General features: G+C 49.1%; 1 protein-coding gene across 1 annotated transcript in view; it reads left to right on the top strand.

The window, feature by feature from the left end:
* Positions 1–2,624: 2,624 nt before the first annotated feature.
* ABCC4 (ATP binding cassette subfamily C member 4 (PEL blood group)) overlaps positions 2,625–16,988 on the top strand; it is a 1,516,984-nt gene continuing 1,502,620 nt past the window's right edge. Inside the window, exon 1 of the mRNA XM_085622127.1 lies at positions 2,625–2,918. Coding sequence (XP_085478253.1) covers positions 2,845–2,918 — 74 coding nt within the window. The 5' untranslated portion in view covers positions 2,625–2,844. The remainder of the gene's footprint in view (positions 2,919–16,988) is intronic.

A 16,988-nucleotide genomic window follows, 5' to 3' on the forward strand; every position in this document is an offset into this window, starting at 1 on the left:
ATATATATATCAGATTTTTAAAACTGTGGAGCCAGGCTTCGGTCACGGTATCAGCAAAGGGAGTTTCCTGAGGGAAACGGGAGTGGAATTTCCGTAGTTTCGGGAGATGCCCCAGATAAGGTCTTTTTTCAAAGTTTTGTGTCTACCATTGTAACTTCGAGTCAGGACTGACATATGCATCCCAGGAGGCAAAGCGAAGTCGCTTAAAAATGACAACGAGTTCAAGGTGTGACGTCATTGCAGCTCCAGAGCGGCCCTAGGCGAGGGTTTGGCGTCACGGCCAGGGCTGTCGCCTTTGGAACTGCGGTCGCAGGTTCTAGTCTATCTCAGCGTCCTGATCTGAGCAAATCATTTAATCCCCATGCCTGATATATGAATATGTCTATGTGTAAGGTAACAAAAAGTCACCTAAAGCGCTCCAATACATTCGGGTCGAGTTCGCACTATATACAATTGCAAATAAAGCAAGGAGCTAGAGACACACATATACGTTTGGTGAAACTGGGAGACCCAGGAGAAAGCTAAAGAGCAGGGACAGCGGGAGCAACAGCAACTTCCTGAAGCTTTATGTGCAGCGCTACGAGACTGCCAACATAGCAATCGGTGTGCTATACTAGAACAAAGTGTGACTCGACCGTCCAGTCACCCCCCTCCTCCATGAGCTGTAAGAGGACACCAGCGGGGACGCCCAGCTTTGAGTTTAGGAAGATTCGGACTCGTAAATGGTGGTTTCGTTCGCCAGGGTTTGCATCACAATGTAAATTGGGGGTGGGTGAGGTAAGGAGGGGCCTGGGGAGATGCAGAGGCGTGTGAAAGTCCCAGGAGATTCCACTGACTCCCCACCCCCTACTGGGGGTAATCAAGCAGGAGAGCGCTTCCAATGAAACATACTGCAAAATCAGAGTGCTGTCATCACAGAGGGCACACACAGTGCCCAGTGTGTATGGGGACCCTCAGTATGAGAGTGGTGAGCCTGGTAGGATCTTCTGTCTGTGTGTGGGCTGTCTGTACCCTGCAGTCCCTCAGTATGAGTAACGCCTGTGCAGCTCGTCCTATTCATGGTTTGCACGTGGCCGCCTCAGTTACGGCCGTGGCCCACCGGCCTGTGCCAAGGGTGGCCAGCCGCCTCAATCTTGGTAACTAAAGACACTGTCCCCGGACCTGATCGTGTCATCTATACATCTGTGATTTCAGGTTTGTTAGCCTAGTTCAATGGATGCAACACATGACTACAACACCCAGAATGCACTAGGCTATCACACACAAATCCAGGACTCGACACAGGTGATGTGGCCTTACTATGACATGAAATGAAAAGGAACTTCCGTGCACTTTACTCTCACTGTGGATGGAAGAAAGGAGCAAACCAGCTAATCTGTTATGTGTTCGATATCTGCGGTTTAACATCAACAACAGCATAAACACGTGGGCATGGCTGCAATCTTGTTTAAGCCAGCATACAGACCCAGAGATAAAATGCGGACAGTGGGCGCAAGGTTAAGCGATGAACAAAGGGAAGGTACGGCTGGCTCCCCGATAAAATATCACCCTGGTAGAAAGGGATGCGAATTACCTCCATCGGCTTCTTTAGAAGACCCAAACCAAAGGCAAAAACATCTAACTATTCATCTCATACAAGAGGAGGGACGGAAAGAATGTATTTTCACTAAGTGCTGCTGAGAGATGGAGCGATTTTCTCCTGGACTTCAGTCACTTACCTAACAATGGGTATTCTGTTCTTTGGGCCAGTCGAAAAGTTAAGTTGAAGGTTAAAAAAAAGGCGTGTTTACAAAAACTTCCGACAAACCACTCCAATGGGACGAAATGTTGCCAAACTGCAAGCACAAGCATGTACATCTTAACAAGCCGAGGGCACCGGAAGACACCACCGCCTTTCTCCGAGGCGAAGCAGAAATGCCTCGGAGAAAGGCAGCGGCGTTTCCGGATTCGGGGGCGTGTTTTGCTTTTCTCTCCTCTTGCCATTGGCTGGAGGAGATAATTAGAAAAGTTGAAAAAAACACGCCCCCGAATCCGAAAAGGACGGGGCCTGTTCGGAGTGACGGACCTCTTCTCCAATGGCTGGCCAGCATTCAAGAGGCCAGCCAATGGAGAACAGGGGAGAAGAGGGGCGGGTTCAAGCCCCTCTTCTCCAAGTCATTATGTCTCGCGAGTGAGACTGCGCAAGCGCAGCCTTCGCTAGCCGAGACCTAAAAAGGGCTGCGTAGAGACGGTACAGGAGCAAGGTGTCCGCAGTCCAGCACCACATAATTAGATGAGCATTACGATATCTTAGGCAAAGTGCATTGATTCTAGATCATTTAACATTATATCTGAAATAAATAAGTCCATACAAGTGTTACATTTGAAGTAAAGTGTATGTCCCTGGTTTATTATAGAGAACTATGAGTTAAACGTAAGTTCGGTCCACGGGAACTTTTCCAGAGAGGTCTGTATAGAGGGTGCAGCAGCAGCTGTTATGCAACATCTAACTGCATTTGAAGCCTTCTGTCTCTTGGCGGGCTTCTGTCTACCTTTCACACAGATACACTAAGAAATTGCAGCCAGGTCAAGGCTTGCGGTGCCTGCCAGGTGGTACGGTAAGGAACCTGCAAGTGCCAACAAACGTGATTGAAAGGCGGGGCCTGCCTGCGTTCCACGTGGTCTTGGTAACAATTGCATCGTCCCTTCCGTGAAGGCTGCAGCTCTTTAATCTCACAGAGCACTGAGACAGGAACTGGCTGCGGTCGCGGCTGCGTCTCCCAGGCTAGTTGTGTGTAAACACTTCCCTCGCTGCTTGCGTACACTACAGCAGACCGGGCTGCCTGCTCTTGCGGCGCCCGCAGCATGGAGGCCACGACCAGGGACGAGAAACCCAACCCCCTACAGAGGGCCAACTTCTGCTCCAAGCTGTTCTTTTGGTGAGTGACAGAAACACGCTCTGCCCTTATCCTTTCGGGCAGCAGGGGTGAACTGACACATGCTGCTGCCACGAGGCGTTTAGCTTCTGTCAGAACTGCCGAGCCGTTGTGACGCGGGGGGATCTGACAGAGGCCCCCACCAGATGGTTTCCTGTGCAGCACAGTTGGCGGGCTCACGGGATGGAAGGAGATTTCCAGACCTGTAATGCAACACTGATGGTTTCCGTGCCTGGGGTTTTGTGTTAGAACCGTTTTCGGCGTTCTAGCCGTGGACAAGCTAACAAATTAACAGGGAGAGTCGAGCCGAGGGTCAGGGTTAGCTCTCAGAGCCCTTTGCACGAGCCGAGCCCTGGAAATGTTACCGTCATTTAAAATATAATATATTCTCTTGAAATTTAAAAAAGTGCATTTCTTTGACATGCGGCAGCTTTGACAGTAATAAGTTACAGTATAGGTTTATTGAGAGGTAATGATGAAAAGGAGGGGGTGATACAAAAATATGTGCCTGATAATACAGTGTGGTTAAGCGGGGAAACTGGGATTAATCCCAGGCTTCTGGTTTCACTTTGTACAATCAACCACGAAAGGGATATCTGTCTTCTTTTTACCACAACGGTAAATGCTTCTTTTTAGACTTAGTGAGCTAGGGCACAGCGAAGGTGGCAGACAGAACCACGAGGAAACTTGGCTTGTTTAGTTGGGCTCGAGATTCCACGGGAACCTGGAGCTGACCTAGAGCCCGGCTCGAGCTATAAGTGACTCGCCCACCTCTGGGTGTAAGCGCTTCAGTGTGACGCTCCAACACGGGGTGCCAAGTGCTTAAGTAACAACTGTAAAAAGAGCTCTTCGGCTAGCAGCTTCTCGAGTCTTTTAACAGTTGATTTGGAAGGAGCTCTGGTGTCACTCTGCTTCTTCGTATATGTTATTTTATGTACTGTTAAAGCGCACAGAAGCCGTCAGCGCGGCGCCCTACGTAGCTAACTTAATAATTGTATTGTATTTGTACTTTCTCATCTCTCACTCATACCCTCTCAGCTTTGTGAATGTAGATAACAGTGGTGTTGAGGTATCTATCGTACCTCCTCATATGTAATTTGGGTGGCTAATGAATGACCACACGTACGTATGTTCCGTTTTCGGAAAATCTGTCTACCCAGTTAAACTTGCTCTCTACATCCTATTTCCCCACTCGCACAATAAATCACCAACCACCACTTACTTGTTAGCAAAAAAGGCCACTTTATTAAGACAGGTGCCAAATCATAATTTTCTGCAATGCAATAACTTTCCAAAGTTTGTCTTCAAATCACCCCCAAACCTAACCCCAATGTAAAAACCCCACCCCTAAACAGAATCCCGACCCCTGTGTGCATTTTCCCCTACTTCTCATTTCCTGATCACGTGACTGCTCCCCCCCCCCCCCCTCCCCCGTTGGAGGATAGGCTAACCCGCTCAAGGCTGCCCACCCCCCCAGCAAAACCCCGCCTACCCAGGACACTAACCAGCCGTAAAAAATAAAACACAAGAAAACCTGTCTTATCGTGGCAAAAGGAAAAATAACGTCGGTGTAATGCCAACACCAGGAAAATGGGGAAGAAAAACACTGCTATGAACAAAAAAGAGGGTGGGTGGGTGGGACAAAAAGTGTAAAACCAGCCCCTCCTCCCCGCTCCCGAGGGCCCAGTGATTTTCCCGCCCCTGCCTCCCTCTACTTATCACTTTCGGCGCGCCTCGCGCCCCTAATCAAACCCCCTACCCTGCACCTGGGTGGCCGCTCCATTGTGCGAAGCCACCCAGGGGGAGACCTGGCTCGCGCCCTGCACCCCCTGGGTCCCCCCTTTAACCTTTTGAAACGTGCCTGCCAAAGTGGATGTCTACCATAACTTCACACAAAAGCCGCGACTCTTATTTCCTGAGGGCAGTCATTCAAATCTGGAAGGGAACCAGGTTTGTTATGCAATCTGTTATGAGACATATACTTCTCTTTCTCATAAACGCGTAGTGTTTTCGAACCCAGCAGTGGGACAAACCCATTTGTTTTAATTTCCCGCTATCAATGATTTCAATGTTGAGGAGGCTGAGTTCACGTTCTTTTCTCTGGAAAAATAAACTTGCCACTGAGAAAGTTCTCTCAGAGAAGGAAAATGCATAATATCAAAAGTCGTCAGTCTTAGCTGGGCGATGATCTTTGTCACCAGCTCTGTAAAAAGAGCGACAATTCTCCATTAGTTCCAACTAAAAGTTGTAAAACATTTTTTCACCATGCAAAAATTCCAATCGGATATGGGAGGTTTTTGGAAGTGCGCATCCTGAAAGAGTTGGACTGTTATTTATTTATGATGGTGCTGTATTTTTGTGTTTCCATGAATATTGCACTTAGCTACCCTTGAAAGAGGCGTAGGAACGCTTTATGACGAGTATAGATAGCCTAGAGGAGATTAAATATTTTTGGGTTGCAGGGATATGATTTCAAAGAATGAGATTGTGAGCTGTGAAATGAGGTGTGACAATTTGCAGAGACAGAGTAGTAATAAATGTGTCAGGCAGACATGCGACTTAAGGTAGGAAGATCAGGGAGGACAGTAAGGAGAGGTAACAATAATTTTTAACTCAAGGTGAGTTGTTGAAGCAGGTTTTAGGAATATAGTGGGAGGAGTCTTTCTGAGATAGTTTGCGATCTGAGGATGTATAACAGTAGAAGGGAACAACACTATTTGCATGTTTTTGTAGAGTAGTGCCTTGTATTGTGTTATGGGATGCTGTGTCTAGTGATGTGATTCATGAGGAAGTGTGAAAGAAAGTCGTTCATTTTTTTGTAGTTTGTGATATGCCGGCTACTTTGATTAAATGTGGGCTCGCTGTTGTGGGGTCCAAGAGATAGCTTACACCATGCCTTCTATGAGTTTACATCAGAAGAGTGAGTGTCAACCTGTACAATAAACAGAGCTCCTTCACAAGGAACATGTAAACAACAGAAAAGCCCAGGTCTGCGTGGCATGTCCAGATGGGATTAAAGTCGGGAAGAAACCGTGACACATTAGTGCGTATCGTTCGCAATTGGACCAGTTTCTAAGCCAGACCGGAGAAAGCAAATTGCATATTATTAACAGGTGTGAGGTTCCACCGCCCTGCGGACCAGTCTTCATCAGGCACCCCACATCCATGATAGGAGTCTCGTCAACGCGGTTACGCCTACCCTCCTGATCCCCAGTAAGGTAGGTAGCGTTGTGGCCTGCTGTGCCCAGCCGGGCCGGGAATGAGAAAACTGTGCCATACAGCGTGGATTGTGGGCGAGGTGCTGTACCATTCGAGCGACTCGCCCAGTCGCCCAGGAGGTAAGGCAGGCCCGGAGTCTCCTCGTGTCAGGCGGGCCCGCTGCCTCCTACACCTCCCCGTCTCTCGGCATTGGCCCACATGTATTACCACGTGTGATTGCTAGGCAGCTGCGACCTGAGATTTCCAGGACGGGGGTCCCGCTGTGACTTGGCGCGGCGTGGGTTTGCCCCCCGTCTTTCTTCCACACACCTTCAACGCTGCTGCTCGCTCTAGCAGGGGCCGCCCCCGAAGGGGGCTCAAGGGCCGGCGCCATAATGGCCGCCAGAGCCCGGCAAGGAACGAACCAGTTCTCGTCGGCGGGAAGCGCCGCAGGGCGAAACGCCCTTAGGCCCCCTCCCCTTCCAAGAACAATGGGGAGAAGAGGAAGGGGAGATATAAGGCGTCGCTCCCCCCCCTGCAGCAGCCCACTTGCATATCATGGGAGCTGGGGGAGCGCCGCCAACGGTTTTCGGATCCCACCCACCCACACCTAGGGAGCAGCAGCGTCGCAGTGCTGATGAAAACCAGAGGAACTACGGCTCCAAGGGTTGGATTGGAGACACACCTACGGACAGTGTGTGTGAATAGGGCCACTCACTTTGGGATGCCGCACGGCAGGGTGAGTTGGCCAAAAAACGGGGGCGGGTAACGGAGACGGCGCTTGCAGCCCAGTCCCCGCCAGTCGGCAGGGCACAAAACAGTCTGGATAAGGTAGCAAGTTGAGGCCTAACCCCGGTGGAAACTGCCCCCGCACACCGAGAGCACACAGAGAGTGCAAATCTAACGGCGGAAACGAGTGTTTTGGTCTGTATGGGAGCACACTGACGGGGCGGTGTGTAGAAGGAGGGCCACTCACTGTGGGATGCCGCACGGCAGGGTGAGTGCGCCTGACAAAATCGGGGTAGCAAACGGAGACTGCGCTCGCAGCCCAGCCCCCGCCAGAAGGTGGGGCACAAAAGAGACTAACAAGGTAGCGAGTTGGGGCCTAACTCCAGGGAAAAGGCTACCCCCCACACGCAAAGGGGCGTGGTTAACAACAAAGAACAATCTACGAGCTGTCAGGGTGATTTACGACCCTAGGAGTTGCAAATGAGCAAACAAGACAAACCAGTGATTTATGGCCAGCCGATGATTTATGGCTGATGATTTATGAGGCTCATGCAGAATGATTTATGACAGCGGAAGGAGGACAGATTGTGACAGAATGATTTATGACATACCAATGATGTATGACCCATGATTTATGGCTGATGATTTATGATGCTCACGCAGAATGATTTATGACCACGAAATTCTGATGGCAGGTGACAGAATGATTCATGACATACCGATGATTTATGACCCATGATTTATGGCTGCTGATTTATGGTGATCAGGCAGAGTGATTTATGGCAACAAAGGAAGGGCCAACAGAATGATTTATGATGGATAATGATTTATGGCCCATGATTTATGATGTCCAGCTGACAATGCGCGACATCGCATTTGTAATAATGTGTGACATGATTTATGACCCCGGCCTCCAAGGGGATGTCCGGGGGAATTGTACAAGTGTGACTATGTAATAAGTAATAAACTGCGGCCAACAATTACCACCACATACAACGATTGTTGGCTGTGTTTTTAGTAATGCAGATGCACAAGTATGGTACGGTTCCTGGAATGGGCGCAGTGCGGCCGGTATAGCAGAGGCCGCCCCCGAAGGGGGCTCAAGGGCCGGCGCCATAATGGCCGCCAGAGCCCGGCAAGGAACGAACCGGTTCTCGTCGGCGGGAAGCGCCGCAGGGGAAACGCCCTCAGGCCCCCGCCCCCTCCCCTTCCAAGAACAATGGGGAGAAGAGGAAGGGGAGATATAAGGCGTCGCCAAAGGTTTTCGGATCACCGTCTTGTCTCCGTCGCGACCCCGGGAGCAGCGAAGATGGGCCCCGGCCAGCAAGAGGGACCAGTCACCGGGAGACGGAGGGCGGCACGGCCTCCAGCCGCTGCTGGGGCCTGTATGATCGGGGCAGAGTGGACTGAGGCGCGAGACCAGAAGATGCAGGCATGACCCCCAGCTCCCCGGGCAGCAGTCGAAGACGCTTTTGCTGCCGAAAGCAGTGTCAGGGTAAGGTAATAGTACGGCCCTGACTGTCATAGCGTGCGAGAGAATGGAATCTTTGGTGAATTGTTCAAACACCAGCTGGGTTACACAGATGATGTGCGAGATATGTGGAGGTATACCTTAGTAGCGACAATGGGACACCGGCGGGTGCCCTGCCTCAATTCACCCCGTAACAAACGCTCCTTAGCGTCGAGGTCTGAGACCCCTACAACTTGGTAAATAGTCCTTGTCCGGGCCATAGTCATAAGCGTGGCGGCCCGGCAGCATACCTGGCCTCTGTTCGGCTACTTTGCTAAGTTAGCGGACGCGTGGGTTTGCATGGTTAAATGGCAATGGTGTTGTATTAAAGAGCCACTGCGGGGGCGAGGTTTCAGGCAGAAGAAGGCCAGAGCAGTAGACCTTCCAGCGGAGGATACCGTTTCGGGCCTCACATCTTGTGAATTCCACAAAGGAAAGGGCACTGTTGCAACGTAACTGAAGAGGAGATGCAGCGTAGTGGCTAGAGCTGTTGACCTTGGAACACGGTGAAGCGGGTTCGGATCCCTGCATCGGTCGAACATTCTACAGTTCAGAGCTGATCACTTAATTCCCTCATGACTAAAAAAAAAAAAAAAAAAAAAAAAAAGGAAAACGTGTAGTAGTGTCTTTCATGGTGTAAAATTTCGGGGAATGCAGCGAGGTAACTGCTGCGTATGTACAGTGCATCAAAAGGCCGGGGGGGGGCAGGTTTCATGAACTATTGATGGGGCATTCAGTCATCTCTTGCCGTAATTGCCGCTCCTAAATTAACGCAGCGCCTTTTGTCCTGTTAAGCGGGGAATGCAGTGAGGTATGATTCTGAGCCCCTCCTATGCAGTGGCAGGGAAGGTACTTAAGCAGCGGGGGAGCGGATGCTGTCCGTCGCCTAGGCTGCCGACCTTGGTGCGGGAAACCGGAGTTTGACACTCGGGATCGCGCCCACATCGTGTGATTTAATGCGCTAACCGGCGCGCATGTAAATGGCGCCAATACCATCGGACGAGTGAGATCCTTGGTAACTCACTCAACCCCCCCACTCGTGCCTGAAGGCGCAACGAAAAACCAGCGCGCATGTAAAGCGCGCCACTACCATCGGGCGAGTTCGCGCTATATATTTAAATAAAAAAATAAATAAACAAATAAATAGAAAAAGGGGAAAAGTTAGGACAAGTACTTTAGTGCACCGGCATCATTCCGAGCGCTCCGATCGGAAAGGAGTTCACCCCGAGCGGAATGCTAAAGGGGGCGCCATTAGCGCGGAGGGCGCAGGAGCCGGAGGTACAGATGGAAGCTGTGGCTTTCACTCTTAGGCTCCTAATAAAAAATAAAAAATAAAAAAAAAAAAAAAAAGGATTTGTCATGACGGCGGGCGTTTTTAACACATTGAAGTTAGGTGCTGCTGGCAGCCGCGTTCTAGTCTTTCAAGGACAGTAACCTGAGTATTGTTGAAGAGAGTAACAGTAAAAAATGTGGAAAATGGGGTACAGAGCTTCGAAACGGCAGAAGCACTTTGTAAATACAAATTATCGGCAAAGAATGGACGATGGGACTAAGGCTCTGATACTTTAGGGGTGTCACGGGCTAATGGGTTAAGGCGTCCGACTTCGGACTACAAGTTTGAAGGTTCGAACCCCTACAGATCGGGGCTTCTTAGCTGTGGACACTGCAACTTCGAATCTCCTCGTGCCTGATTGTGTAATGTGAATGCGGTGCTATGTAAAGCGCACCAATACCTTCGGGTCGAGTTTGCGCTATATTAATATAAAAAAAAAAGGGTCAGAGGCAAGCCGGTTAGGGAATTTAACCGTGCTGGGAGGAGAGATGGTGCCTCGGCTACACTGCCGACTTCTGAGCTCGGAAACCAAAGTTCGAGCCTCGGGGTGGACGCTACATCCTGTGATTCTCGGCAAATGACTTAATCCCCCCGCGCCTACGAAAGAAATGAATGTGTCCTTGCAAAACCTAACTGGTGCTCATGTAAAGTGCTCCAATACGTCGAGTTATTAAAAAAAAAAAAAAAAAAATGCAATTTCCCAGAATCCGACAAGAGGCAGATTAGGGAGAAATGCACTACAAATGTCTGCCCAAAAAAAAAAACGATAAGATATTTGGGGGCGACCGGCTCTGTTAACGCCAAACTGGGTTTCTGTTAACTAGCGGGGACGGGACCGGAAGTGAGCCACGTTGCTCACCAGGTACTTACACCAAAGAGCAACCTGCGCATCATGTGGGCGTATATCAATGTATGTAATAAACACCATCAATTTAAATATTATGTGGAAAAAGCTATATATATTTACAGCTGCTCAAAAATGGTGTGTTCCCAGGAACCTCTTCCAGGGATATTTAGTCCATGAAAACTCAGAGAGCCATTTTCAGACAGAGCCTTGGCATGACCAGTATGTGTAAGGACCCCATCCCATTGCAGAGGACTATGGGGATTGCTAAAGGCCCCTTAAGAGAGCTATCGCGACCAGTATAGGCTTAATGAGGGAGGCGGATGTAATAAACAGCAGGGGAGTTAGCTCAAATGATCGAGCGCTCGCTTAGCATGCGAGAGGTAGCGGGATCGTTGCCCGCATTCTCCATTCTAAAATGTGCATACATTTTCATCATTTTGTAAAAAAAAAAAACCATTCTAGCTGTCGACGCAAGGTGTAGCAGCCTGTGGGGCGAGGGAGGACTCCAAGCGATTGCCCTCGTGAAAGAATGAACTGGTCTACGGAGGCCCTCTAATCGAGCCATCGCGAGCAGGATAGTCTAAAGCAGAGAGGCTGACGCCATTACTAAAATAATTTTTTATATATATATATATATATATATATCATAAATACACTGAATTCTGGTTCTGGGACCAGGGTGCATAGTACGCTAAAGGCTGGCAAAGTTATATAAAAAATTTTTAAAAAAATTTAAGGAAAATAAATAAGTGTCCCTTCGTAAGAGCTCATGCGTGCAGTGAAAGCGCCTCAAGACTTTTGGGTCGTTCCAGGAGTAGAAGTAAGCATGTGTGGGGGCCTTCCAGCACCGTGCGCCCCAGCCGCTAGGCACCTGTAAAATGAGCGCTTTTCCGGTAGGCATGGATCAAGCACCAGACAGGGAAGGCTGGGCTGCAGTGACACAGTGCTTGTGTTAGCATACCTGCTGCAAAGACCGTATAATATGCAGATCACGAGGGCAGGGCAAGGTCAGATTTCGAAGCATAAGATCGGAACATATGTAGTGCCGCCAGCTGTCATTCTGTGAATGTCGCAAAAGGGGTCGATGGGCGTTGCATTTGTTCTGGTACAAGGAGGACCTCCAGCCATTGCGTGACACTGTAGATTCGGAGTTTGGGCTGGCCCAGAACAAGCAATCGGCGCAACCGTACTGCCTACCTGTAAGGTGCAGCAGAGTGTGGGATGTCAGAGTTTAAAAAAAAAAAAAAAAAAAAAAAGTCAAAAAACAAAAAGCAGAGCGATAGTTAAACACTGTCGAACAGGGGCGCAATAGAGGATGTTGTGTGATGAAGGTATACTGTATTACGCCTCCACAAGAGGCATCTGACTGTCTCTCAATTTTGATTTCATGTATACCCATGGCGTGAGGAGACGGTACTGTAAGACACCGAAGAAGGACACAGGTGTGCCAAGGCAGTAAGGGCGAAGATGGAGCAGCGCGCATCATTGCGCTTGTGGGAAGATTACCGTCGGAGCTGACCAGATGTGGGGGGAGCCGCAGGAAGACGTAAGCCTCCCTGGCGGCGTGGCGGAAACAACGAGTGTTTTGGTCTGTATGGGAGCACACCGACGGGGCGGTGTGTAGAAGGAGGGCCACTCACTTTGGGATGCCGCACGGCAGGGTGAGTGCGCTGACAAAATCGGGGTAGCAAACGGAGACGGCGCTCGCAGCCCAGCCCCCGCCAGAAGGTGGGGCACAAAAGAGACTAACAAGGTAGCGAGTTGGGGCCTAACTCAAGGGAAAAGGCTACCCCCCACACGCAAAGGGGCGTGTTTAACAATAAAGAACAATCTACGAGCTGTCAGGGTGATTTACGACCCTAGGAGTTGCAAATGAGCAAACAAGACAAACCAGTGATTTATGGCCAGCCGATGATTTATGGCTGATGATTTATGAGGCTCATGCAGAATGATTTATGACAGCGGAAGGAGGACAGATTGTGACAGAATGATTTATGACATACCAATGATGTATGACCCATGATTTATGGCTGATGATTTATGATGCTCATGCAGAATGATTTATGACCACGAAATTCTGAGGGAAGGTGACAGAATGATTTATGACATACCGATGATTTATGACCCATGATTTATGGCTGCTGATTTATGGTGATCAGGCAGAGTGATTTATGGCAACAAAGGAAGGGCCAACAGAATGATTTATGATGGATAATGATTTATGGCCCATGATTTATGATGTCCAGCTGACAATGCGTGACATCGCATTTGTAATAATGTGTGACATGATTTATGACCCCGGCCTCCAAGGGGATGTCCGGGGGAATTGTACAAGTGTGACTATGTAATAAGTAATAAACTGCGGCCAACAATTACCACCACATACGACGATTGTTGGCTGTGTTTTTAGTAATGCAGATGCACAAGTATGGTACGGTTCCTGGAATGGGCGCAGTGCGGCCGTTATGTTCTTTTGTATTACTTACATCGCTCCTGTTGGTCGAACCACTGCCTTACCTGACACCTGGGCGTAAATGTATGCCTTTTTGCCCTATGCTCCTGCCACTTGAGTGCCTCTACCGCCCTGCAAGGCCTGTGCCTAGTCTCTGCTGCTTTGCTGCTCGCATTACTTCCTAGGCACACCATTTCTCATTCAGCCGCCCCCACTGACAGCACTGCAGTGCCTCTTAGCAGTGCCTGCCTCCCGGGTGGGTCTGTGCTCCCTGGCGCTCTGCACTGTGGATGCCGCCCTCTGGTAAACTGTTGTTACCGCTAGGGTGACCAACTGGCATGGGTGCAAATTCAGGACAGTAAGTGTAAAAATTGAGGACAAAGGGGCAAAATTCAGGACAAAAATTCTGGACATAAGGTCAAAATTCAGAACAAAACTTTTGGACAAAAGGTACGTTTTACAGACACAGAGGAAGTCGCACAATAGTATAATTGTAAGTAAATAGACAACCACTTAAATACAAGTCAAAATAAGTTTATATTCGGTTGAGACAATCGTGCACTTCATGTTTTTTCGGTAAGCGCGCAGCTTTGAGCAACTGTGCAGGTTTTTTGTTGTATTTCATTTGATAACAATGTATTTATATGGTTAATGCACTGGGTTGTCCAGTCCGATATTTTGTTTACAACTCATGGTCCTGAACAGGCATGTTTGGTGAGACAAGTGGTCAGGAAGATCAGCTCGGATAGTCTTTGTTACTAGCATCTCATATCTGAGTGCCATTGTGAGATGTGAAGCGGCACGCATAGGTGAACTAGAGGAAGGATTGCTGTGATGAACCCACTGTATAGAACACATTATGGGTGTTTTAGTAAGTGGAACATAAAATATGTAATCCGTCTTTGCTTATGGGGGCTTCGCAGAGAGTTGCACTAGCTGACGAAGTCACAAAGGTGCCTTTCCCTGCAGCTTTCTTAAAGAAGGCACCGTCGATACACTATTACATCGTTTATTTTTGACGCCTTGCCTTCTGCTACAAACACAATATACATCTCAAGCACAGCTCATGGCACTATGAGACTCTCCCTAAAACCTTACACCTAAAACAAAACATGCAAACATTTACAATTAGTGTAACGTTCAAGTAGCAGTTGGGTGTCACTCAAAATGTCATATGCCTGATGTATAGATCCCACACATGAGCACACAGCAAATTCAGAATAGTAATGTGAGAAGTTGGCCTGGTATATGCTGTCCACTTGTTAAAGTGGACGCCTTGTACCAGTCCAAACAACCCTTATTGATGATTAGGTTAAAGACAACCTTTATTGAAAGCTATCCTAGTGGTAGCTATGTAGAGCAGCCTTCAGGCTAAGTCTCGAAGGAATGTAAAGCAGCTTAGTGTACTAGATTACAACCTCCTGTATGACCAAATGAAAGGAGAACCACACAAGGAATAAATAAAATATATGTATTTATTACTAAACACTCTCTAACCTCTTTATGAGATTAGAGAACAAAGCACACAATATTGAATCACTAGAACAACAGTAAATAGCACAATACACAGCGGGCTCCAGGGGGAGACCTAACCATATACTAAAAGTGGTATAACAACCACGACTTGACTTGACACAGTGCCTAGAGCACGTAGAATCGCTGGGACCCCAAGGAACCACCCAAGGTAGTGACACAGGGGACTCACGGAGGACGGGTGCAGTGTGAGAACACAGACGTGAGTTCTGTACAATTCTATGGGAAAGTCGCGGTTGGAATTTTAAAGATTAAGGACACTTAGGAGAGGACTTCCCGCAAACCCTTTGGAACGTAGAAAGTTCTAAGGCCAGCACCCTTGAGAGTACCAAGGTACCCGTGTTACCTATCCCAGAGGAGCCGGGTGCATAGGGGTCAAGTGGTGTTGGAAACGCTTGTTGATTTCAATGGCGTGATTCGAAGAAGTGCTGCTGCCGGGAAGATGAAAAGCGTCAGGTGTGATCCAAGCCTGGATCGGAGCTGAGAAGAACCTGAAAGCAGAGGGGATAGAGTCTGGGTCACTTCACAGTGACCAGAGGCACGGTAGACGAATGTCCACTGATGTTGGGTGTTTCAGGTGAGGAGAGGTGAAGCTTGACCCTGCAGCCACGGGGACCAGGCGACGTCGACGACAATCAAAGTCTGGAGGTGAGCTGTCCCACGAAGGATGTCGAGTGCTGGGGGGTCAGTGTCCGGATTGAACACCAACAAGCCTTGGCAACTGCAACCCACGCGGTCAGAGGAAAGGTGCTTCGGTGAGGACCAGCAAGGTCCTGGGGACTCTCCGAGCTGTGGAGAGTCAGGGCACGTCTGGAGCAACCAGGAAATCCCACTGAAAGTCAAGGATACCTTCACAGGGAGTGTAGGCCGGAAATCTTCAGTGGAATTACTGCTCAGGATCAGGACTAGAAGTAGCCCAAAGCACAGCCTCAGGGATCGCCAAAAAGCATATGCTGCTGCAAATGTACACGGTGCACAGGGGTTCGGGTTGCACAGTCCCCACGAGGGATACAGGCCTAAAAATAGCTGAGAGCGCAGATCATCCTCAGAGACCACGGGAACCCACCTCCTGTGTTGCAGAAATCTTCGGAGTCCTCAGGAGCTTCGTAGATGCAAACCGTCAGATGCGTTTAGGTGCCTGCTTAGCAGGGGAGTAACTCCTTTACTCCAAGGGAGATTCTTCAGTCGACCAGTGTCATGTAGGTCGTTGAAGTACTTGGTTTCTGTAGCAGAGTTTAGTCCAGGTAATATCTAAAGTCCTGTAGTCAGGGGTTCCTACACTATACCCAAGGAAGGGGTGGGACAAACTCTGGGGACCCATCTATGGGAGGGTCAGTACAGAGGGGTGGCTACACCCATGACCTTTGTCCAGTTTCACGCCTGAGCAGGAGCAAATTGCTCCTGCAACCGGTTTGAGCCGGACTATGCACAGGGACGCCAAATGTGCCCCTAGTGCAGACATTAAAGCACTCTTGGAGTGCACCCACCCAGCCCCAATACACTAAAGCCCGTCTGGGAGGTGGTCACACCTCCCTGTGGCAGGAAACCTATTGTCAAGCCTTCCCCCTGACGGAGTTTCATCCAGCAGCAGGAGGGCAGGCTCGTGTCTGTGGCTGGCAGCATCCATCTTGTGATGCCAGTGTCGAGAAAGCTGGTACCGGGTGTACCGGTGTTGACACATTTCTCCCTCTAGGGGGGTGGAATCATACCTCCCCCGCCAGTTACTGGAGGGGAGGTATGATTCCAAGGTGTTTGACAACAAAAACATGTTTCCATGCTGCCGTTTTAAAGTTAGCATTTACAGCAAGGTTATAATGCACTTAAGAGAATATGGTTGGCTGCATCACAAACAACCCCGGAATATAGGTTCTGAAGGCTGCAGAGGGGCTCTGCTCATACAGGTGCACCCTCTCACATAAAATCCAGCACCCTGCCTTCAGGATTGATAAGGTCTGCCATAGGGGTGACTGATAGGTTTATATGTGCAGTGATATAGGTTAGATATAGTGAACCTATATCTAAGAAGGGGTGCATGCATCACCTTACACAGGCTGCTGTAGCAGACCTGTTGTGTCATTTTGAATGGTCTCCCAGGGGTGGCATAATACATGCTGCAGCCCCTGAGAGGCCTCTGGGGTACCTATGCCCTGGGTACATAGTATACCATTTACTAGGGACTTATAAGGGTACCCCAGAATCCAATCTGGAGTGTACCTAAAGTACATGCAATCAATTTAGAGGAGAAAGCAGCTAGGCTGGGGTCCTGGATAGCAGGTTCCCAACCAGACTAAGTCGAAAACAGTGTCACATCAGCAAAAAATGGGGGTAACTATAAGAAGCAGATCCTACTCTCCTACACAACCCCCCCCTCCCCCCAAATGTAAGGACATTAAACTAACCTTGACTAGTTGAGTCTTCATGTTCTAAGTGGAAATATCTGGAGAGTCCATCTGTATTTGCATGGTTGCTCC

Source organism: Triturus cristatus, chromosome 8, assembly GCF_964204655.1.
Source record: "Triturus cristatus chromosome 8, aTriCri1.1, whole genome shotgun sequence".
Taxonomy (NCBI): Eukaryota; Metazoa; Chordata; class Amphibia; order Caudata; family Salamandridae; genus Triturus; species Triturus cristatus.